Source organism: Tursiops truncatus, chromosome X (assembly GCF_011762595.2).
Source record: "Tursiops truncatus isolate mTurTru1 chromosome X, mTurTru1.mat.Y, whole genome shotgun sequence".
Classification (NCBI taxonomy): domain Eukaryota; kingdom Metazoa; phylum Chordata; class Mammalia; order Artiodactyla; family Delphinidae; genus Tursiops; species Tursiops truncatus.
The window spans coordinates 112,825,125-112,849,583 of NC_047055.1; the positions used below are offsets into that span (position 1 = coordinate 112,825,125).

At 46.7% G+C, this 24,459-nt stretch overlaps 1 protein-coding gene across 8 annotated transcripts in view; it reads left to right on the forward strand.

The window, feature by feature from the left end:
* The window catches only part of SH3KBP1 (SH3 domain containing kinase binding protein 1), a 343,711-nt gene that overhangs the window by 315,270 nt on the left and 3,982 nt on the right, over positions 1 to 24,459 (forward strand). For all 8 annotated transcript variants that reach the window (XM_019927681.3, XM_073799195.1, XM_019927680.3 and 5 more), the window contains 3 exons: positions 15,618 to 15,727; positions 19,186 to 19,314; positions 23,521 to 23,789. In XM_019927681.3, the coding sequence (XP_019783240.2) occupies positions 15,618 to 15,727; positions 19,186 to 19,314; positions 23,521 to 23,789 (508 nt within the window). The remainder of the gene's footprint in view (positions 1 to 15,617; positions 15,728 to 19,185; positions 19,315 to 23,520; positions 23,790 to 24,459) is intronic.

Below are 24,459 nucleotides of genomic sequence, written 5' to 3' on the forward strand. Positions count from 1 at the left end.
GCTACTGACATCTAGTGGGTGGAGACCAGAAATGCTGTTAAACATTTTACAGTACACAGGGCAGCCCCTGCAGCAAAGACTGATCCGATGCCACTGTCAATAGCACCGAAGTTGAGAAAGCCCAGTCAGTGCCAAGAATCCAGTGGTGAGTTAGGAACAGCTGGGATAGGGACAGTGTCCCCTCAGTTGAGTGCAGCCTTATGGTCCTGGGATGGCCCATCTAATTTCCTGAGAATCTCTATAAAATGGAGTGTGAAAATGGTTTCAGAGCTCTTGGAAACTTGTGAGTTTATATACAAAAAAGTAAATATATTTAAGTTATTCACCTAAGCACGGACCAAGGAAGTTGCCACGACCTTTGAGAGAACGCTCATCCTCTTTCTCCTTGCCCTAGAAAAAAATGATATAATTTGCATCTGGTTTTCATACAGAAAGGGTGTTATGTTTGGGATTAGATACTCTGCCAAGATTTAATACCCAGTGTTTAAGTGGATGTTAAATGAAAGGACAACAACAAACATGAAATTTAATCAGTGCTAAATTAGAAATCTGTGTGGTAAAGCTTAAGCCTGTATATAGTATAAAGCAATTTAATAGTGACCAGTAACACAAAATTTTTGTCAATATGACACCAAACCTCTATAAACAAGTGATTAAAATTTTAACTTATTTGAAATTTCTGCCTTATGCCATAAGAAACCATTTCTTGGGATTTCTTGGACAGATTTCGGGGAAGAGTTAGATCCCAGGCTTTGGGCTGTTGGTTTTTCTGTCCCCATTTTTATATTTTAACTTTCCCCTTTTGGAACTAGAGAGCCAGTTATTGGGCCTTGTAGCATTTCAGGTCATTGAGCAATTTCTCGGGTTTAATAGGACAACATATACTGTGTCCTGCCTGTCTTAAAGAACACCATGGGTGACATTTGGAGTGTTCCAGAAGGGCTGCTGGCTGAGCATGTGTGTGAACAAGCCGCACCTCTCGGCTCTCTTGGGGTTAGTTGCTCTGACGTGAGAGCTTTCATTTGAGAGCCACAGCTCACTGTTACAGACAGTGTCCCTTTACCAGTGACCTTCAGACATGGTCTTTGGGATCAGGAAGGTGGCTGGCATTACCCGTGCAGAGGAGAGGAAGATGTGGTCCCTGCTATGTCACCATCGACTCTGCACATGAGGCTGTGGGGTGTGCATGTGTGGGGCTCTGGCTCCTATTCAGGGACACCAGTCATGACCAAACTTCAGTTTGTATCAGGATGATTTGAGAAGCACTATGCATTTCTCAAGCGTGGTGATAGAAGGCAAAAGAGATTGTGCTTAGGGTCAAACGCTTTATACCAAGGAAGTGAAACAGGTTGAGCTTGTGATTGCTGGGTCTTGAACCTAGTCAGTCCCTCTGACCGGTTTTGGTTTCCTCCCCGCCCTTCAGGACTTAGCCTTGGCTCAGAAGAGGTTCTCCGCCTGGGCCTCCCCGTCCAGTGCCCCTTCCCCTGGTTCCCGACCTCTCGCCTAAGATTCTAGGTTTGTGCTGAGTAAATGAGGCCAATCTGGCCACCGGCATTGGTTTCCAAATCACCTCACCGTCTTAGAGAAGATGGGTTGATGGCAAGCCCTTGTCCTTCTCAGCACTTCCGAGAGTCTGCTGTGTCAGGGTTCCACTGACACATCTACACAGTTAGAAACATCGGTCCAGACCAAAACTGAGGTGCTCACCTCTGCCTGCTTGGCCCCCGGCAGGGCAATCCTGGCCTTTGGCAGTCTGTCGCATGGATTAGGTTCATGCTTACTTTTCATGGGTTCCACAAACTACTTTTACCCCATCCCATCCGATAAGCACAAAAACAATAAACATTCAAAGTGCCAGTGAGAAAAGTTTCATGCCAACTGTACAAACACAGGTGGAGGTTAAGCAGATCCAAGTGGGGGTGACGATCGTAAGTGTTGCATAACCTCCTGGAAGTGATGTATCTGGGGGTGTGAATTATTCTAAAACACAGAGAGCGAACAGTGTCATCCTGCCCAAGCCACCCACAGCCATCAGCCTGCCCTGAGCAAGAGTGAGTGACTGGTGAGATTGGGGGGGGGGGGCATTTGGGTGTGCAGCAAGCGTCCTTCAGATGGCTCTTGGCTTGGAGAGGGTCGCAGTGCCCACTAGCTGTGTGGACTTGTGGCCAGCCCCAGAAGCTCACCTGTGTGCAGGGGTGGTGTGCCCTCCTCTGGTACTTTGGTCGCCTCCCTCTCTGTGGTCAGGGCCGTGGCATTCTTCGTTCAGCCCAGCTGCTTAAACACCTCTGCTTTTGCTACACTCTGAGACCATTTTCAGCTTTAAGGATACATATGCAGAGGGACACCTAGTGGATTCAAAGTAGTCTATACACAGCAAAGAGGCGTACGTAGTATCCCGTGTTACATCCGCAGTGGGCCCCACTGAGGCCTCTGAGGTGGGAATGAATGTGGAAGCAAGAAGGGAACAGGTGACAGTCAGCTCTCAGGTTGCACGTGGCATTTACTTGGCCTGCGATGCCCCCTCCACCCACTGGCTGTGGATTCAGGGATTGGCAGAGCCCTGTTATGGCTTCTCTTTGACTTGTAAATATCCAGAGGGATACACAACCTGCCAGAAAACGATGCTCAAGTACCCCTTTGTCATACTAAAAGCGTTGTAGACAAACTCCCCTTTATTAAGGAGGAAAGTTGAGTTATCAGACTCCTTGTAGCCATGGACTCTCGCTAGGGCATGGTCTGGGAACCTCAGCCCACGCTGCTTCCCACTGCCTTTGGTTCATTAAAAGAGAAAAGTGCTGAGCACTTGCAGAGTGAGGTTGGGGGCCCCATTAGAAGGGAACTGGATCTGGTGGTGACAAGCTAAGATGAGGTGTCAGTGAACAGGGAGGCCTGATTTCAAGCCAGAGAATCTTTCTTTAGCTTCCCGATGCCCTGTGGTAGCACTCTCCGCCTCCCCAGGCGGGAGTCCTTTCTCCCGGGGTGGTGCCTGATCTTTGGAATTTCCCAGGCTCACTTACCCCCAATCCCCCCCCCAAAAAAAGCCTAATTTGAGGGCCTGCTGGTTTTTATTTTACTAACGAAGCACATTTTAAAAAACAAATGCCATCGCCTGGTAGAAAGGATATAATCTCCAATTTAAAAATTGAACACATTTGACTTACTGAGAGACTCGCAATGTTGACCTTCTTTTTCTTGGCACTTTATGTATGCATTGGGGATAACTTTGTCGTGAATGCATACTAGTGCTTCGGGTGGCTTCAGATTTGAATTCGTAGCTCCGCAGTCCAGGTTGAGTGAGTCTCAGCTCCTTTTTCCTCTTCTTTATGACAGGGTTAGTTACTAATGCCCACCTACCTCAGAGGATTGTTGTAAAATATAGACATGGTGTGACGTGGCTGAGACAAAACAGGCGCTTTCTGAGTTGCAGTTGGTACAGCTGCAGTTCAGATAGAGAGAAGAACCAAGTATCAACCTACATTCTTGCCGTGACTACTGTTCTTGGAAAATAGGAAAGTTCTTGAACACATAACATAAATCAGCTGAGATTTTGACAGCTGTATCGGATATCGTTTCATATGATTTGCTCAGTTGGCTTTTTATATTAAAGAGCTGCTCCCCACCCCCCAATTACAAAGGGAAAAGGTGCTCACTTTCAAAAAATGAAAGAACTCAGGACGTTAGGCAGTGAAAGTCCCCAGGTATCCCAGCCTCTCCCTGAGGTAATCACTGTTAATTTGTCGTACACACCTTTAGAAGTCTTTCTGTGACTGGATGGATGGATGGATGGATGGTTGGATGTTTTTAAAATGTGATCATGTTAATACAATACAGTTCTAGTCCACACTTGTTCTTTTGTACTAAATAATGTATGTTTGACATCTTTCCATATAAGTCACGTAGGTCAACCTTATACTTTTAAAGGCTACATGATATTCCATTGCATGACTCTACTGTAACCAATTCACTAGGAGCAATGCTGCAAAGACCACCCTAGGACAGTGATCTGCAAATAGGATGACATGCACCTTGGGGGACCATGGAGACTTCTCAGGCCACGGACAGTGCCTCATCTTCTTATGTGCTCTTTCTTCAAACTCATCTCCTGAGAGCCCCGGTGCCATGCTGCTTTTCCCTTCTCACTCCCCTTTCCCACCTCACATGGCACAGCCAATCTCTTGCCCGCTCCAGGGGTATAAAAACCCCTGGTGCAAACTCAGAGACAATTCTGAGATTGGTGTTAGACTTGAGAAACTGAAAGACTCTGTTGACTGGACAAAAACTCCTTTTACAAGTCGTTGGTTTCTAATTATTTGCTTCCATCAAAACTGAAGGAGGCACCCACTGAGTTGTCCATCGATAGATAGTTAAAAATAGTTCTTGATGATGCTAGACCACTGTCTGATTTTTGGTATGTAACTTGGAAGGACTTCACGGAATTAAGTGACATTGTGATAAGAAAATTCTTTCCATTCCTATCTACTTATTTTTGTGTTAACAAAGTTTCTTGGCACTTACATCTATAAAATGAAAAATAGGAATAGAATCGATACCAAACCGTGTCATTCTGGTGATAAGAGTCATACAGATACAAATGAAGTGATTGTGGGAGAAGCCCAATAAAATTCTACTTTGTTATGCTATTAAATTCCTTATCAAAATGAGTAGTATGTGTATACATATGTTTTGATCATTTGCATAGTAATAATAATTGTAAGGATAACTCAATCCAGAAAAAAGTAATTTTTACACCTAGAGCCTTACGATTTCAGGAAATGAAAAAGTTATAATTCTCAATTTATATACATGTTCTTATAGCAGAAAAAGATGGAAAAATTAACAATGGACAAAGTTAACAAAAGCATAAAACATTGCGTTAGAATAAAATTCAGTGGTGGAAGTATGATGGAAATATGAATTCAGAGAGGGAAAGGAATGATTCAGAATTTCCAACTGTTAGAGAAAAGCTTATTAATGATTTTTTAAAAGTGGATGGTGGGGCTTCCCTGGTGGGGCTTCCCTGGTGGCGCAGTGGTTGAGAGTCCGCCTGCCGATGCAGGGGACGCGGGTTCGTGCCCTGGTCCGGGAGGATCCCACATGCCGTGGAGCGGCTGGGCCCGTGGGCCATGGCCGCTGAGCCTGCGCGTCCGTAGCCTGTGCTCCGCAACGGGAGAGGCCACAACGGTGAGAGGCCCACGTACAGCAAAAAAAAAAAAAGTGGATGGTGGCGGTCATTAAATTGCTGTGGTATTCAAATTTACATTGAATATACTCAAGACAGCAATAGCTATATTTTAAAATATCAATATTTAGAATATAGCAGAAATTATATCCTTTGTGACTAAAACTTGTGTAAAATTTTAGATGTCAACTTAACCTGTTGGGGGGAGTACATAGTTTTTTAAATTTATTTTAGGAGGTACGCTGGTAAACAGTTCGAACACCACTGGCCTCATAAATATGTCATTCTATGCGTACACAAACATTGCCGTGGGTTAAACGGCATTAAAAAAAGGCTGTGCCTATTTACATTCCTGTGAATGACAGCGTAAGTCTGATTTCTAATAAATACATTATTTATTTACTAAATCATTTTCAATAGCAAATTTGGGCCTGTGGTGAGCAATGTTTATGAAAGGATGCTCAACATCACTAATCATTAGAGAAATGCAAATCAAAACTACAATGAGGTATCACCTCACACCAGTCAGAATGGCCAACATCAAAAAATCTACGAGCAGTGAATGCTGGACAGGGTGTGGAGAAAAGGGAGCCCTCTTGCACTGTTGGTGGGAACGTAAACTGATACAGCCACTATGGAGAACAGTAGGGAGGTTCCTCAAAAAACTAAAAATAGAATTACCATATGATCCAGCAATCCGACTACTGGGCATATACCCTGAGAAAACCGTAATTCAAAGAGTCGTGGACCACAATGTTCATTGCAGCTCTATTTACAATAGCCAGGACATGGAAGCAACCTAAGTGTCCATCGACAGACAAATGGATAAAGAAGATGTGGCACATATATACAATGGAATATTACTCAGCCATAGAAAGAAATGAAATTGAGTTAATTGTAGTGAGGTGGGTGGACCTAGAGTCTGTCATACAGAGTGAAGTTAAGTCAGAAAGAGAAAAATACCATACGCTAACACATATATATGGAATCTAAAAAAAAAAAAGGTTCTGAAGAACCTTTATACTCCAATAAAGATGTTGTCAAAAAAATTAGTAGCCAATATCAGAAGAAAAAAAAAGAATGCAAAAGTGAAATGTTACTTTGCCCCCCTTAACACTGTTTGCTATAGATGCACGTGAAACTTCACTTCTCAGCGCTAGACTTCAGTAAGGTGCGCCCCAACCCCTTCCCAGACCCCTTCCGCTGATCTAAATTAGGTCACCATGCTATCATTGCTAATTTCATCTTTTACCTGTCTCTCATAGTAGCTAGCAGAATTTGTAATTATGTCTGTAAAATTTGGTCCCTCTCGGGGCTCTGAGCTCCGTGAGGCGGGGACCATGGCTGTTTTGTTCACCCCTGCATCCCCCTCCATGCCTAGCCCAGAGCCTGGCTCATAGGACGCACTTAGGAAATATGGACTGAATGAAGCAACTGCGCATATATGAGAAGAAATAGTGTGATGTAGGATCACGTTAGAGATCTTCATTGCCACTAGCCCCATGTGGCTATTTAAATTTAATTTAATTGAAATCATCACACTTAGCTGTATTCCGTGTGCTCAGTAGCCACATGGGGCCAGTGGTACCATATTGGATAATACAGATATAGCCGGTTCCATCATCACAGCAAGTTTTTTTTTTAACATCTTTATTGGAGTATAATTGCTTTACAAGGTTGTATTAGTTTTCACTGTATAACAAAGTGAATCAGCTATGCATACACATATATCCCCATATCTCCTCCCTTTTGCGTCTCCCTCCCACCCTCCCTATCCCACCCCTCTAGGCGGTCACAAAGCACCGAGCTGATCTCCCTGTGCTATGCGGCTGCTTCCCACTAGCTACTGGTTTTACATTTGGTAGTGTATGTATGTCCGTGCCACTCTCTCACTTCATCCCAACTTACCCTTCCCTCTCCCTGTGTCCTCAAGTCCATTCTCTACATCTGCGTCTTTATTCCTGTCCTGCCCCTAGTTTCTTCAGAACCTTTTTTTTTTTTTAGATTCCATATATATGTGTTAGAATACTGTATTTGTTTTTCTCTTTCTGACTTACTTCACTCTGTATGACAGACTCTAGGTCCATCCACCTCATTACAAATAACTCAATTCCATCTCTTTTTATGGCTGAGTGATATTCCATTGTATATATGTGCCACATCTTCTTTATCCATTCATCTGTTGATGGACACTTAGGTTGCTTCCATGTCCTGGCTATTGTAAATAGTCCTGCAATGAACACTGTGGTACTTGACTCTTTTTGAATTATGGTTTTCTCAGGGTATATGCCCAGTAGTGGGATTGCTGGGTCATATGGTAGTTCTATTTTTAGTTTTTTAAGGAACCTCCCTACTGGTCTCCATAGTGGCTGTATCAGTTTACATTCCCAGCAACAGTGCAAGAGGGCTCCCTTTTCTCCATACCCTCTCCAGCATTTATTGTTTGTAGATTTTTTGATGATGGCCATTCTGACTGGTGTGAGGTGATACCTCATTGTAGTTTTGATTTGCATTTCTCTAATGATTAGTGATGTTGAGCATCCTTTCATGTGTTTGCTGGCAATCTGTATATCTTCTTTGGAGTAATGTCTGTTTAGGTCTTCTGCCCATTTTTGGATTGGGTTGTTTGTTTTTTTTTGATATTGAGCTGCATGAGTTGCTTGTAAATTTTGGAGATTAATCCTTTGTCAGTTGCTTCATTTGCAAATATTTTCTCCCATTCTGAGGGTTGTCTTTTCGTCTTGTTTATGGCTTCCTTTGCTATGCAAAAGCTTTGAAGTTTCATTAGGTCCCATTTGTTTATTTATTTTTTCATTTCCATTTCTCTAGGAATTGGGTCAAAAAGGATCTTTCACAGCAAGTTTTAATGGATAGTGCTGATATAAAGTGATGGTACTTTTATTCTCAGAACTTTCACTATGCCTGGCACACAGTAGATATTTAATAAATGTTTGATTAAGTGAATGAGTAAATAAACTCCATCTCCCTCTCTTATTCTTGAGCTACAAGTTTCCATGTAAAAATTGCTTTGTACTGAATCGCCAAACATTCCTCCTTTACTTGCCTAACACCTTGCATTTCTTGCCAGAGATTTCTTTAAGGAAGCCAGCCCCCTTTTTGGTCCTTTTAAAAACACATTTTGGTAAAATAGAACAAAGGCAGCTTGTTATCAGAACATAGAGTGGTTTCTTCACACACACACACACACACACACATACACACACACACTCTACATTTCCTGGCATCTTTTCTTGTTCTTGATGTAGAAACAGTTCTCAGAATTCACTATCAGTTGGCTAAGAAGGAAAGTCAAATGTTCCTGCTGTCTGTCCAGTGCTCTGTAGTGGGAGGAATTCCACCAGCGTGAATCTGAGTGTGGGCCCTGCCACTTTCTGATTGTGGCCTTGTTCACGTTGTCTAACCTCTGAGCTTCCATCTCTCCCTCTATGGCATAGAGTGGCCTGCGCGGCCTGGGTTTTTGTGAGGATTGAATGAGCACGCACGTGTGAAGGGTGGAGGAGTTGGGTGGCTGAACGGTAGCCCAAACTTGTTTACTCCCAGCAGCTTGTGTCTTGAAAACTTCACACCTGGTTGATAAATGAAAACACAGCAGCAAATCTGCTGTATCCATACACATTTTGGAGGGCATATTTTCCTGCAGAATCTAATCATTGCTCGAATGAGAATTTTTCAGTTGGTGACTCAGCTAACACAGGTGTTCACTGACCCCTAATAATGGGCCCGTCTTTGTAGTCTGCACAGATTTTCCACACTAGTCAAAGGATTTACATGCAGGGTGAGATTTTCTCCTTTCCAGACTACCTTGAGATGCTTCTTCATTGTAGAGGAAGTACCTGTGGCCCTGTGGGTTTAGGGTTTTCTCATCTTAAATCTTAAAAGAAAAATTTTGTTCACGGGTTATTTTTTTTTAAGAGTTAGACTTGCTCTTAAATCTCTGCTCCCAAATCCCACAACTGCATCAATGGTGTCTGAAAACAAAATTCTACCTGTGTGATTTGAAAGGGTTTTCACATAATCTCTCATTTACAAAAGAATAACCCTGCAAAGCTGATAGCTCAGATAACTCTCTCCTTTTTTTCTGGTGGGAAAACTGAAGCCCAGAAAGGTTGTTTGTGCATTTATTCAATAATCATTTCTTGAACACTCACTGCAAGCCAGGTATGATGCTGGGCCTGGGAAAAACAGAGATAAGAACCGCGGCTTCTTCCCTGGCGGGTAAGGGAGACAGATAGGTCGGCAAGGACTGTTAGTTCAGGGTGCTAAATGCAGAGATTGGTGTGAGTGTCTAGGGAGTGCTCAGGTCAGTTTTAGGGTGCAGTCTGCATTCTTGGAAGAGGTCTTAGTTGCCAAGCCAAGCCTTGATGTCTCCAGGGGAAGGGAGGAAAGGAGGGGGAGGGGAGAAGAGGAAGTCACCCAAGGGGCAGAGGTGTGTTGGCCATGCTAAGGCACTGGGATTTCGTTGGCACCCAGGAAGGACTTGAAGCAGTGAAGGGACGTACTCAGATCTGCACTTTACACATCTCTCTCTGGTGGTAGCCAGCCTGTGGAGTGGTACAGGACTTGGACTGAGAAATCCATTACAGCGGTTCCAAGCACGAAGTTCCAGCAGACTTAAGGATCCTTGACAGAGACATGCAGGAGATGAGGTGGTTTCCAGAGATATTGGGAGGGAGCGACAATGCCAGGCTTCAAATGTAGGAAACTTCCATTCTAGGACTCGTTCTCAAGCCCAGGGCAGCAAGCTACAATAAATAAACAGAGCCATTTAGGAGCTCACAAGCAGTTCCTTTGGTGACAGCTGGCCCGTCTCAGACTTTTGACTGTTTCTCGTCCGGGTTTTCAGTGGATGTGTTTTAGGTCACCTGTGGTCACTGGTACCATCCCTCCCATTGATGGAAAATGGGCCCACATTTTCTAATTGAACTAAATAGGCTGTGACTTAAATTCATGGAAAATGGGCAACTGTGTGCCATGAAGAGTCAAAGGCCTTTCCAAGCCGACTCTGTGTCCAACATGAATTATCCCTGTATGTCTGCAGAGGGTTCATTTTCCAAGTGTCAGAAGAGCCAAGGGCTTCTCATCCGTATGAAACTAACTTTTAAAAAATACCCGGCATTTGCCAGTTCAGAGTTTTGGATTGGCTTATGGGCATTAAAACCATTTTTTATTAAGGGGAAAAATTCCTAGCCAGGCGAGAAAGCTCATATCAAGTTTCAGCCTGATTCATTTCAAAACTACCATGAAAATTGGGACATTTTCTTTGCACCACAACGGGTTAGTCATGGAAATTCTGTTAATCTCAGCTACTGCGACCACAGTCATGAGAGCATGCTCTGTGCCATTGAAAATTTGCGTTACAGTGCTGAAGAGTTTCCCCCTTCGCTGTCAGAAAGCAGAAGTGAGTCGAAGTTCAAGGTCTGAGGTTCCCGTTTCATCAAGTGACCTCATCCTTGGTGCGTCTTTTTCTTTCTGGCACTTTGGTTTTGTTTGTTGTTTCCCAAAAGTGTTTTTTATGAGCTCAAATGTAGAAAGTTCAGTGTAGCTGAGTCTGCATGAGGAGGTTAAGAGTGCGGCTCCCCTGCAGGACTTGGCCCTCTTCTTACTCTTTTATTTATTTACTTACATACTTATTCATTCATTCATTCATTCATTCATGGCTGTGTTGGGTCTTCGTTGCTGCGCGCGGGCTTTCTCTAGTTGCAGCGAGCCGGGGGGCCACTCCTCGCTGCCTTGCGCAGGCCTCCCACTGCAGTGGCCTCTCGCGCCACAGAGCACGGGCTCTAGGCGTGAGGGCTTCAGTAGTTGTGATACGCGGGCTCAGTAGTTGTGGCTCACGGGCTCTAGAGCGCAGGCTCAGCAGCCGCAGCGCACGGGCACGTGGGATCCTCCCGGGCCAAGGCTCGAACCCGTGTCCCCTGCACTGGCAGGCGGATTCCCAGCCACCGCGCCACCAGGGAAGTCCCTCTCCTCTTACTCTTGAGTGACAGAGACGAGGCAGTCCTCTGGGCCATCTGTTGTGGAGACTCCGGCTGAGTGTGCTTGCTGAGTGCGGCCAGGCTTCAGCATGTGCAGGACTTTTTAGTGCAGACCTCAGCCAGTGAAACGAACTGGGCCGGCCAGGCTTCCTCTGCAGCCCTGGCATAGAAGGCTGCCTTCCACCCCGAAGCTGCTGCCTCACTGCCCGCTAGCAGCCACCTCTGTAAACTGCACGCCTGCAATCAGAGTTCTTTCTTCAGAGTTGGTCCATTCGTGGGTGTGTTCATTTGTTCCTACATTCACAGAATGTCAAGCATGTTTGCCCCAGGAAGGCGCTAGGCTATGAGAGCGCAGAGATGGGTCCCTGCCCTCCTGGGGCTCACAGTCTAAGTGCGTCACACAGACACCAGGCCACCTCTGAGTCATTTCGAAAGTGTGATTTAGGAGAGACCCCTCTCTCACACGTTGTCAAACCCTCAGCTCCCCCTGGGACTTCACTATTTCAGGGGGCCCAGGAGGGTGGGGAGGGAGCCCAGATGGAGTCCAGCAGAAGTCTCCTGGCTGTGACCTTGTCTGTCGCTGCACACCAGGGGATGTGCTGAGTTCATCTTAAGGGGGGCCTGCGGCCATCCCAGCCGCTCCCCTCCCCCACCCCGCTCTGCATGCTCGGCCCCCTCGAGTGCCTCCTTCTCTCTCCAGCCGCTGTGTTTCTGACTCGTCACCAGTGGTCACCCAAGCCTTTGGTTGCCACTTGATCGCCTCTGTTGCTCACACACCAGGTCGGCAGGGGACTCACCCTGTGAGGAGCCTTGCTGCCGATGCCTCACCGGGCCGGCCCTGGGACATCTGCCGCTCACCCGATGGCCCTCGGCCCCAGCGCCCTCTCCTCTCCTCCGCGTGATCAAGTCCTGGCTTGTCCCTCCCCACCCCCAGCCTCTTCTGGAGCAGCGCTCCTGCATGTGGCTGCTACTAACAAACTAATAAACCTGGGGAGACGGAGAGCCTGCCCTGCCCTAGACGGCGCCCCAGACTAATCCAGTCAGTCCCAGGGTGGGGTCCAGGCAGGAGCCTTTTTTTTTTAATTGTCCAGATGGCTCCACTCTGCAGCCAAGGTGGAGAACCGGAGCCAGCAGGCTTTTAATTGTTCTTTCATCACTTCAGCCTGCTCCGGTTTTGCCTCCTGAGCTGGCTTCTGTTTCCAGGATGGAGCCATGACCTAGGTGGTCGGTCGCAGCGCCCAGCCAAGGCCCTCAGCACTGGCACACCCCCTCCCCAGCCCCGTGTGCTTCGTGTCCTCCACCCCCCTCACACCCACCTCCCCACCAGCAGACCTCCCTGCCCTGGGTCTTATTCCCTACTTCCAGGGCCCCGCTGGGGAACCCGCTAAACTCACGGATGCAGAGTGCATGCAAGGATATTTGTGCAGCCCTTTTCCTTAATTAAAATTAAAAAAGAACAACAGAGAGAGGGGGAATGATTTGAAAACACTTACCCAACGATAGGGGATTGATTCACTAAATCATGAATTGCAATGCAATAGAAGATTCTACAACAATCAAAATACTGATGAAGGATTTGCAGCCTCATGGCATATAATGTTTAGTGAAATAAGCAGAAGGAAATACTACATAGCATGTGAACCAGGCTGTCTATATAGAAAAAAGCCTGAAGGGAAATATACCAAAACAGTAATAGTACTCGCCTCGGGGTGGCAAGATTATAGTTGACTTTGTTTTGTTGTTACCATTTTATGGCTTTTAAAAAGTATGCATTGTGCACGTATTACTTTTGTAATCAGAGAAAAGTCGATTTAAAAAAATTAATTGGGGGGACATTAATGTCAGATAATGGCTTTTGGCATCAATCCAAGTGTGTAATTGGTAATTTCAATTTCAAACAACGTGGAATTGGTGGAGGCGAGTCCTGGGGTGGGGTCTCAAGGGGAATCTTTTAGGAAAATAAGATTCTCTTAAAGGGAAGGCTCCTGAGAGGGTCAGGCCAGTGAACGGGCTCTAGAGAGGCCTGCCCCGAGCCTCTCTGAACTGGCTGGCCAGACGGGGCCCTTTTCAGGAGCCTCGCTCTGGCGTTGGGTGCTGACTGGCTCCTTGGCCTCAGAGCACCACTGATACTTCTCTTGTGCTGTCTCTTCAGAGAGTTAACCTTTGGTTACAGTTGCTTTGCCCTGATACAATGAGTTCATGTTGAGTAATTATTCATTCACCAGGTGCGGAAATAAAGTCATGTAATATAATCCCAGGTGTAATGTAATGGTTTGTCCTGACCAGTGACTTGTGCTTGGTTTTGCATATTTCCACTAAAGGAAGTAGTTTGCAGACAACACCTGAGTGTTCATTAATTGAATAAAGCTGTCACACGGCCAGACCGTCTATGGTAACCCTCAACAAAAGAGCTCTCCCCAAAATAAGGAGGGAAGAAGAACATCATTTTTATCTTTTCTGTCCTGAGCCAGCATGTTTGCAATTATGGCAGTTTAAGATGTTTTCAGTTGCAAATAAAGAATATCTGACTAAAATTAGCTGAAATAACAGGGGGCTATTCATTTCACACGGTGAGAAACCTGGTCACTTGGTCATTCAGGGTGGGTGAGTGGCTCATTGGGGCGGTCAGTCACCCAAGCTCTTTCCATTTGTTTTGCTCGGCTGTCCTCAAGATCTCCAAGAGCATCCATCTCATGTGTTAGGCATTCGCACAATGGCAGGAAAAAGGCTGAAAACTACTGCCGCAAGAAGTAACAGGAAGAGACTAGAAACAGGCCAGATACACAGGTGGCGGCTAGTGGTGGAGCTGGGAGTTGAACCCAGACAACCTAGCTCAGGATTCATGCCTGTCTTAGTCTGCCAGTTCTGTCATAAGAGAACTCAAACAGCAGACATGTATTTCCTACAGTCCTGGAGGCTGTGAAGGCCAAGTTCAAGGCACCAGCAGATGCTGTGTCTGTTGAGGGCCCTCTTCCGGGTTCACAGGCACTGTCTTCTTACTGTGTCCTCAATGGTGGAGGAGGTGAGGGGGCACTAGTCTCTTTCTCCTCTTATAAGGACACTAAACCTATCCACAGCTCCAGGCATCCTATTCTTACACAACAGCTTCCCAAGCAGGAGGGAAGAGGAAGCAGCAACGCAAATGACCTTCGCCTCACTTGCCTCTCTCTAGACAGAGAGGAAATCTCTTTCCCAGTGGCTCTCAGTAGACTTCCTTTTATTTCTCAGTGATCCAAATTGGGCTACATGGCTACCTCTAAACCAGTCACAGGCAAAGAGGAACAGGATTGCCATCATTGGCTTAGACCAGACGTGCCTCTGCTGGGCACATTGTCCTGAAAGAAAACCGGGGCTCTGTTAGGAGGGAGAATGGGAATGGTTTGGGAAGGCAGCGCCTGGCATGGCGAATGAAGCAGTCTCCCTGTCAGGAAGAGATGGCGTGTCCCCATTCACCAGCAGTAATGAGTCTCAGGGTCTGCGCCTATCTGCCAGCCATCCCTCTGTGCATGATACACAGATCTACACTTGGTTTGTAAATCCCCAGGACTCTGTAGGACCAGGTGACTCCCTTGGCCTGATCGTTCGTTGAAGGAGGTGGCCAAGTGAAGACAAAGGCCTTCCTCCTGGACACATGCCAGGTGCAGTGATGATCTGGCTGAAAGAGGCTCCGTTCATCTGTCAGTCACAGAGGTGGGAGCTCTCTGAGGACAGGCCCGTTTCTGCCATGCGCACTGGGGTAGCCTTAGTATCTAGCTCTGTGTGCGGCACAGAGTAGTTGCTCAGTCATAATGGAGTGAGTGAGTGAGTGAGCAGACTGATGACTGAAGAAGATATTGTCTCCATTGAGCAATGCTTCTGGAAACAGAATGGTCCGGGGCTCTGTGGGTCATCTGGAGAAACAGAAGCTTGCTCTCCATCTCCAGGGGGTTAAGAATCTAATGGTAGGGTGATGGTCAGAGTATTGCGGTACAGCCAGAGAAGGAGGCTGCCCTCTCTTGTCTTCTGGAACCAACGACCAGCATTCACTTGCGCAAGGATATTGTACCTTGAGATAACTGCTTACAGTTATCTCAGTTATTGTGACTGCAAGAATGTTTTATCTGCCAAAATGGACTTGGATTTGTGGAAGAAAGAGGATTCCTCCTTTACTCATCTTTCTGTAGCTTTTAAAGATTTATGAATATAGCTGTTGAAGGGGGAAAGAAGAATCACGTTTCTCTTTCCTCCATAATAGCTTGTTAGACCGAGGAGGAGGTGATTTCTTTCATTCAGTTTGAATCACGTTGATGGGATAACCAAAGGATGTAAACAGCCTTCATAAATGATGAAGCGTAATCCAGACCTAAAGGATGATTATTAAGGAAAAGAGGTGCTTATGGCATAAGAACCTTCCCTTACTCCTGTTGATGCTCTTTAAAAAATCTGTTTTACTTTTGTTTTAGACCTAGAAGGGTTTGATTCCGTGGTGTCATCTACTGAGAAACTCAGTCACCCAACCACAAGCAGACCGAAAGCCACGGGGAGGAGGCCTCCGTCCCAGTCCCTGACGTCCGTAAGTGCCTCCTCGCTTGCCGACAGCTGGAAGGCAGGAAAGATCAGGGACTCTAGCTACGAACTGTTCTGCAAGCAGCTGATTCGAGGACACGCTGGGAGAGGGCGGTCATGAGATGCGCTGCTGACCAGAAGTGATTTGAGAGTCTTCTGGAATCAAGCAGTGATTCTTTCTTTTTGTTCTCTGTGTATCTGCCAGCGAGGTGGGGAACCCCTAGTCCCACTTTCCTTCTCTCTCCTTCCAGACGGATTCTTGTTTGAACCCAAAATGAAATTGGTAAGAACAAAATGGCATGTTTTCTGGTGGGAAAGGAGAGCAAGGCTGGTTTGGTCTGTGAACAAAAGAGAACTTTACTTAAAAAAAAAAAAAAAAAGCAAAAGAAAGGGATCTGCCGCTCTACAGCACTTGGCAGTGGCCCAGGCTTTTTCTCCCAAAGCCCCGTCCTTGGCATTCCTCCACGGAACCCCGCACAGACCTTTAGGAGATGGGTTTTAAACATACGAGGCACCTGGTCGTGCAGGAGACAACAGTCAGAACGCTCCGGATAACCCATGGAAGTTTTTGTTTGGGTCATTTTGAACAACTTTGTTTTTTATTAGAAAACCTGTAACACATTTATTGTACCACATTTGAAGCAAGAAATGCATAAAAAAGCAAGTAATAGAAGTAAGTAATCCTGCTCCCCCAAGCTAAGAACTGTTAACCTCTTGCTGTATATCTTTTATTTCTTCAAAAATGGGATCACACAGAACACGTGGCTTTAGAAGTTGCATTTCCCCCTTACACTGTACACCTTTCCCCTGTCATTACACATCCTTCCGTCACGTCACAGTGAATGGCTGCCTGGAGTTCTAGCCTGGGAATATATGAGCGTTTATCTAGCCAGTGCGCCGTCACTGTACATCTATGTTGTTTCCATTCATCATAAACACAGAAGTGAATGTCACTGTAGAAAAATCTTGGTGCTTCTGCAAGCAGTGTATGTGTGTGTGTATATCTCTGTCTGTCTATCTATTTATCTCTATATATCAGATTGCCTTGTCCTTGCTGGGAATGCAGGACTAAGGCCTTTGGACCTTCACCCAGATGCCAGGGAATTAACCTTTTTCAGGTTTCCCAGGACACTTTTTACTAACTCTACCTAAGGGATCATCATTTAGAAGAAAAAGAATGCCACTTCCTTTGAACGTCTTCTCTCATATCCACTGGGTCTGGAAGTGTGGTTTGAGTCATCCTATTTTTCCTCTTTGTAGGAAACATATCTGTGTATTACCATCTTTGGGGGAGAAAGACTTGAAACAGTGGCTTACTTTTTCACTCTTATATAGAGTACTGTGTCAATACCACCTTCTTTCCCCTTTCCCTCTCACCTCTCCCCACCCTCGTAAACACACAGCCTATTTAATTGCTTCTTAGTATCTCTGTATTTAAATTTTTAATCCTACCTCCCATATCTTCTCTATAAATCCTTCATCATTTTTGTTTCCCCTCCAAATCCTTCCTAACTTTTCAAGATCTAGAGGGCCTTGAGGCATCAGAATTAAATACAGAGAAATTTGAATTACCACCCCCCATCCCACCCTTGGTCCCTACATCCCGTGTCTGAGAGTTTGTATATATTTGGGGGAGACCTGGTAAAGGCATCTCATCTTCTCTGCACTTTTAGATTACACATTGATTCATTCACTCATTCAACAAACACTGATGGGCATCTCCTATAGGCTAAGCTCTGTGCCAGGTACCAAGGCTGCAACTGGGAATGAGGTACATGGTTCTTGACCACAGGAAGCTTATGGCAATGGTGGCTCAAAGTTTGACATTTGATATGGAACAATTTTACTCGTGGACTTAAAACAGCAGGATACATTTGTGCTTTAAAGAAGTATAATTACTGTACTCGCTTCCCTTCATTCCTATCCATCCCCATATGGATATGTACATTGAATTCATGTTTACTCTTCTTCCTGTTAGCACCTGTAGGTTTTTCATAGCAAAATGGGATCGGTGGATGTGGACATATTCCTAAAAGGCCATTGGAGGGAATGATCGAGGAAATACATTAGTCATGACTCCCCATCCTGGGGCCTCTCAACCTAGTTTGAGCTGTTTATGTTTATCAGATTCAAAGAGCAAGCTTTGATTGGCAGCTCATGAATCATAGGTTATGTAGGAGGAAACTGCCTTTGGAATAAAATCTCAAAATGAAAGGATACAGGCATTGTAAGGTAATTAAGCTTAGATTAAAAGAAAGCTTGGTTGGAGGCGGGTGTTATTCTAGGTAATTGGATTTTCAGATTAAATGAAGATTAACAAACAAGACCTTTTCATTTTAAAACATTGCTTTAAAATTCCCTACATGTATTGCTTAGTAAGTAAACAGAAGGAAACAAACAGTATTTGTAACTGTGATTTTTTTCTATAATGGTGCCAAGCAGTGACTCTAAATATGATTATTTTCCCACCACAGGGATAGAAGGCATAGAGGTAAGGCTGAATATGAACTCACCTAAAGATATCTCTGGAAGATTCTTCGTTTAAAAAGATTCCTTGCCACAGGAACTCTTATTTTCCTCTGCTTTGTCCTAAAATAGGGAAATTCTAGTACAGTAATCATTTTTGACCAAGTGATTCCAGTGAATTGGTTTACATTCATCCAGCTTTTGATCTTCACAGCGAGGCAGAAAGAGTAGGAGTGTTATCCCCATCTTTTACCAAGAGATGCTGCCATTCTGTAAGTACACCTTAGCAAAGATGGAATCCAAAAGGATAATGATTGTCCACAGCAATGAGGGCAGCGTTTTAGCCGCAGGCACCAAATTAGACGTGAGCTTGCTGTGCTGGCAGGCAGGGCTGTTCTCTGGGGCTGCAGAAACGCTGGTCACTGATCCGCAGGGGTAGTGATCCTTTGCCCCCGGAAATGGTTTCCTCTCAGACAAGTCCTTTTAGACACTTCACTATGCAATAGACCTGGTGGTTCTGGAAAAGGATCCGGAGGGAATGGAGGAGAGGCAGGTTAGAGGCAGCTTCCTCTCCACCTGTGTGTCCTTCCCCACTGGACTGTCAACCCTGTGAGAGCAGGGACCATGTCTGGCATGTCACTGTTAAGTTCAGTACCAAGCTGAGTGCTTGGCACACGGCAGCAAATGTTTACAAAAAAAGAGAGAGGCTCTGAGCAGGAAAAGATGGATGACAGATGCTCACATGGATGAAATGACCAACGGGCATCAGTGGAGAGATCCCATAGAAAGAAAGATCCCTGGTCTAGGAAATCTTAGTCTCAGTTCTGCCACTCTCTCTAGCACACAGATAATAGCACACTTTCTGCCCCGTGGTTATAATGAGGAGACAAACAAAATAGAAGTGTCAGTGCTTTGAAAGGCACACTGCATTATGTTAACAAAAGCTATGTCAGCTAAGGTGTAATTCTGACAAGAGCATTTTCTTTTGGCTTTATCCAGTCTTCCCTTTCAAGCCCTGATATCTTTGACTCCCCAAGTCCTGAAGAAGATAAAGAAGAACACGTTTCGCTTGCACACAGAGGAGTGGACGCATCAAAGAAAACTTCAAAGACTGTTACCATATCCCAAGTGAGTGGCCAGCCATGGCGAGGGTGTCCTGACAGCACGGGATCCCTGCCTTTACGTGTATGCTCTGATGATGAGTTATAAACCAAACAAGGATAAACAGATGTCTTAGTCATGTGGGGCTGCTAAAACAAAGTGCCATAGATTGGGTGACTTATAAACAATAGAAATTTATTTCTCACATTTCTGGCGGCTGGACGCCCAAGACCAGGGTGCCAGCATGGTCAGGTTCTGATGAGGGATCTCTTCAGGGTTGTAGACTGCCAACTTCTCATTGTGTCCTCACATGGAGGAAATAGAGTGAGAGAGCTCTCTGGGGTCCCTTTTAGAAGGGCACTAACCCCGTTCATGAGAGCTCCACCCTCATGACCTAATCACCTTCCAAAGGTTCTATCTCCCAATACCGTCACAGCGGGGGTTAGGATTTTCATATGAATTTTGGAAGGACACAAACATTCAGTCCGTTGCAACAGGCAACACAAGTTTTTGTCATTCTTGGGTGACAGTGACTTTGGTAATCAAAATCCCTAAGGAATGTGACAGTCTCCAAAACTGGGCAGAAACCCATGTTTTCTCTTGTGGTTTGATCTCCTCGTCATACCATCAACCATACATACACACACACACACACACACACACACACACACACAATGCCCTCGCACACCACCACCACCACCACCACCACCACCATCACCATCACAAGAACCAAAACAACTTTAAAAACCTAGAGGTGTCTAGAAAGACTACATTAAATATATTAAATGCTGTGCCCTCTGCCCACAGATTGTGACTTTTATGTTCAAAACTGGTGGTGTCACAAATTATGGTTGGCAGTTCATGAATTTGAATAACTAATGGGATTTCTTAAAGAAAAGCTCATTTGGATTCGTTTATTAGGATAAATCTATAGTCATTTTAATGTTTAAAATGTTTAAAAACATTAATTTCATTGCACGCCCAGGGGATGGTATAGCTCTTTTATTACTGACTTGTGAGGAACAAAGAACACATTGTTTACCAACTGCATGTGGCTTCTGAAGGGTACCCTGTACAAGTTCTGTTCGTCCTTTGATTGTGAAGTAAGATTTTAAAATTCCATTTTCTCATGCTAAGAGAACCCAATCAATTGGACTTATTTTCTGTAAACATTAGCAGCTGCCTTCTGTCTAAAAGCAGAAAATGGAAGTCATTTTTAAAGCACTCGAAGCACGAATTAACACAAAGAAATCAAAGGTGATGTGGAATTTTCTTCTGATAGATTTAAGAATTTATATGTATAGCTTTTCTTAAAAATCTGATACAGTCAGCAAAAATATGATCCTATAAAACAGATCGATTGTAATTATTCACAAAACTGAAGCAGTCTTCCTTTATAAAAGGCTTCCATTTACAGAAATTGGATTTAGATCCGTTTTTTCTGGTGACCATAGGAATGCCTATAGTTGCAGCCTCTCCGACGTCCCTAGGGTGTCTCTATAGTGACATCTACTGGTGGGCAGTGGCTCATCACGTTGCTGTGTTGCACTGTTCTATCCCATTAGCCTATTTCACTTGCCTGGAGTTGTCATGTCTTGTTTATTGCTTCTAGAAATTCCACCTGAACTAATTTGATCAGGGCATTTGGTGGCCTATACTCTGTGAGGGCTTATAACGAGTGCTTGTTAGCTGAAATGGGACGGGAGAGCGAGTCACGTAGGAAATGCAAAAAGAAGCGTTGATTGAAAAAGTGCCTGGAAGTCAGTCAGTGTGAGCACATCGGTGGGCTGAGGGAGGTGCGTGATAATGCAAGGTGGGAAATGGGGAAAAGTATGAACCCAGGAATAGAAAAGAAGCGAAGGAAATCAGGTCAGGAGAGCACGAATCTTCAGACTCAGGCAGCCACGGTCACTGTACCAGGCCTGAGGGTCCAGCTGATGGGGAGGGAATTGAATCTCAGTTCTGCTGCTTATGAGCTGTGAGACTTGGGGAATTTCTCAGCCACATCCCTAAGCCTCAGTTTCCTGCTCCGTCAAGCTGTGTGCCAACTAATCCTCATTTCAGTTGTCCAGCCCGCGTCCGGCATGTAACCAGAGCTCCGTAAATGTCAGTCCCTCGCCCCTCTGACTATGACTCCTGCTAACAATAAGCACAGGATGGTGGATCGCTCTCCCTGGCAGCAGAAAGTGATTTTCCTCAATGATAAGTTGGCAGAGAAAAGGCGAGCAGCAAGGCTGGGAATGATGGCCCATCTGCTTCTGGCTGACTCTGCCCAGTTTCTCCCTGTAGCACAGCCTGAATCCAGACTCTGCCTCCTCACTGTGCCAACCCAGCCTCGTCTTGGCTCCCGGCCTGGGCGCCGGCAGCCTCAGCTCCCTCCCCTCCCCCGCTTCACCCCCCAATGTCCCGTCTACTACCTGCCCCCATCCGCCGCACCCCACCTGTGATCTCACCTTCCCTTGCAGCTGCCGCCTCCCCTAGGCCTGCTTTGTGCCCCTGTTCCCCCGACCCATGACCGTCGTGTTCCCCGTGCCCTCCAGGCCCCCTCAGGGCACTTCTCCATCAGGCCTCCCCTGCCTGCCTCCTCCGTCTTCAGACTTGGCTCTTACCCTCAAGACACCTCCCAGCTCAGGGTCTCCCCCATCTTTGAAAGCAAACAAAACCCTTCCTTGATCCTGCCTCCTCCTGAGGCTTCTCCACGAACACCCTCTCCCTTTCTCCCATCTTCTTTCCTCAGCCGAGTGTTTGGAAAGAGAGTTCTAAACTTGCAGGCCACGCCCCTCATGTCCCGTGCAGGCGCTCACCTGCCTTGATCAGATTTCAGTCTCCCTTGGCTCCACCAAATGGACTCCCCCCTAATTCTCATCTCAGCATCCTCTGGAAACTCCTCCAGGAGACTTCCATGACCCAGGCCCCCTCCTGGTCTGGCTCCATCCCCTCTCAGCACTTCGTCCCAGTCCCCAAGGGCTCTCCCCTCTCCCTCCACCTCTTCAACTTGGGGCGTCCGCAGGGTCCGTCATTGTGCCTCTTCTCATTCTTCGTCATCCACCCCCATGGCTTGCACTGCCTCTGGTGATTTCTCTGGCCCAGCTCACTTTTTCAGTCATCGGCTCTACCCATTGGCCTTCCCCCTTGGCCATCCCTCAGGCTCCTAAAATTCCGTGTGTCCAAAACTGAGATCACTGTTTGGGCCTTCAGTCTGTTCTTCCTCCCATGAAACGGTCAACTCTAACGCCTCCTTCCTCCATCCCCACCCATGGCCCTTGATCCGTACTTCCTCCTCACCCACTACGGCCTGTCCAGGACCACATCCTCCTGGCCTTGGGGTGCCTGCTCTGGGAGGGCAGGGACTGCGTCTCTTGGTTGGATGAGCCTGCCATTGCCGCATCTCTCAAAGCTGTCTTCTCTCTATCCTCTTGGCCGCCGCCTGAGTCAAACCCTCACCATTTTTAGCTTTCACCGTATGAGTCTCCTAGCAATTGTCTAGACCTCCAGACCCACCAGACCTTCAGCCCTTCTGCAGCCACAGTGATCTTGAGCTCAGCAGGCGATCTTTTTAACCCTTTCCACAAGCCCCCTGTGTGCGCCCTACATCTCTCTTGCCCCCCTGATATTCTGGCTTCCCGTGAATGCAGTTCACTCTCGGGTCTCCAGGCCTCTGCTAGCACGCTCCCTCCTCTAGAACTTCCCCCGCCCCCCCGCCCCCCACTTACTCTTCTCTGACCTCCTCCTCCAGGATGAGGCTGTGGGCTCCTGCCTGATGCCCTCCCTCTGGGATGCTTGGTCCCTTGTGTATATTCTGTATATATATTCTGTATATACTTCTGCGGCGCTGTGTGCCTCCCACCCTGCGTGCACGCTCCCCCCTCATCTACAGTGTGTTGGTTGGTCTGTCTGTCTGCACCTCACTGGGTTCTAAGCTCCTTGAGGGCCAAGAAAATGTTTTGCTCACTTCAGGGTTTGCAGAGCCTAGCGGGTACATGGGCCTCTGGATGTGTACATTAAACCAGTCAGGAACTACCTGTTCAGAAAGGTGGTCAAATTTAAAGTTCATAAGGGGATGCCTGCACCAAGTAGGCCCTGGGGGCTTGTGGATGAAGGAATGAGCGAGTGAGTGGAGTATACGGAGGGCTGCGGGGACGGGGATGTAGATAGCGGGTTTTAGTAAACAGGACGGGGAGGTGCAGCACACGAATCCCTAGCCTGAATCCTCTCTGTCCTCACTCATCACAGGTGTCCGACAACAAAGCCTCGCTGCCGCCCAAGCCGGGGACCATGGCTGCGGGCAGTGGCGGGCCGGCGCCTCTGTCCTCAGCAGCATCCTCTCCCCTGTCGTCCTCTCTGGGAGCAGTTGGACACAGAGCCAACTCCCCGTCTCTGTTCGGCGCGGAAGGAAAACCAAAGATGGAGCCTCCAGCCAGCAGCCAGGCGGCCGTGGAGGAGCTGAGGACACAGGTCCGGGAGCTGAGGGGCATCGTCGAGACCATGAAGGACCAGCAGAAGTGAGTGTCTGCGGCCCCTTCTGTAACTGCCTCCGGGGGTTGCTTTCCACCGGCTCAGGGCCTGGTTCTGCCACCTTGGGGCCCAGCCTGTCCCTGAGGGTGGGCCGCCTCCCTGGGGATGGTGGCAGCAGGGCTGGGAGTGGGGGTGTGAACCCGAGGAGCTTCACTGAGCTCAGCTCCACGTGTAAACTGGCCCAGCTGCACACGGGCTGGCGCCGGGGCATAGGGGGAGGAGTCAGCTACAAGGGACGTGCTCAGCAGGCTGCGAAAAAGAAAGATCTTCAAATCCCCAGAAGACACCACGGCAGTGGTGCATACACCACTTCTTAATAATCCCAACAGCCAGCTTTTCTTCTAGCACCAGAAAAATGGCAATTCCTTCAGTTAGCTGCCCCATGAAGGAATTGGCTTGCGTTTAGGGGTACAATGTATGCAAAAGATGCAGGGACTCTTTAAACCTGAGGCTTGACACTCATCAAGATGTTCTTACCAGGAGACTCGAGCGGCCTCTGTGCGTGCCTGCACACACGCACTCCGCATCTCTGATCCTCAGGGGGCGCTTAGATGGGGAGAGGGACCTGCAAGCCAAAATAAATACCACACGCATATCACCCAGGATGCTGTGTGCAGTTCAAAAATAATGGCAAAAGGATTAGAAGTCAGGAGGCAC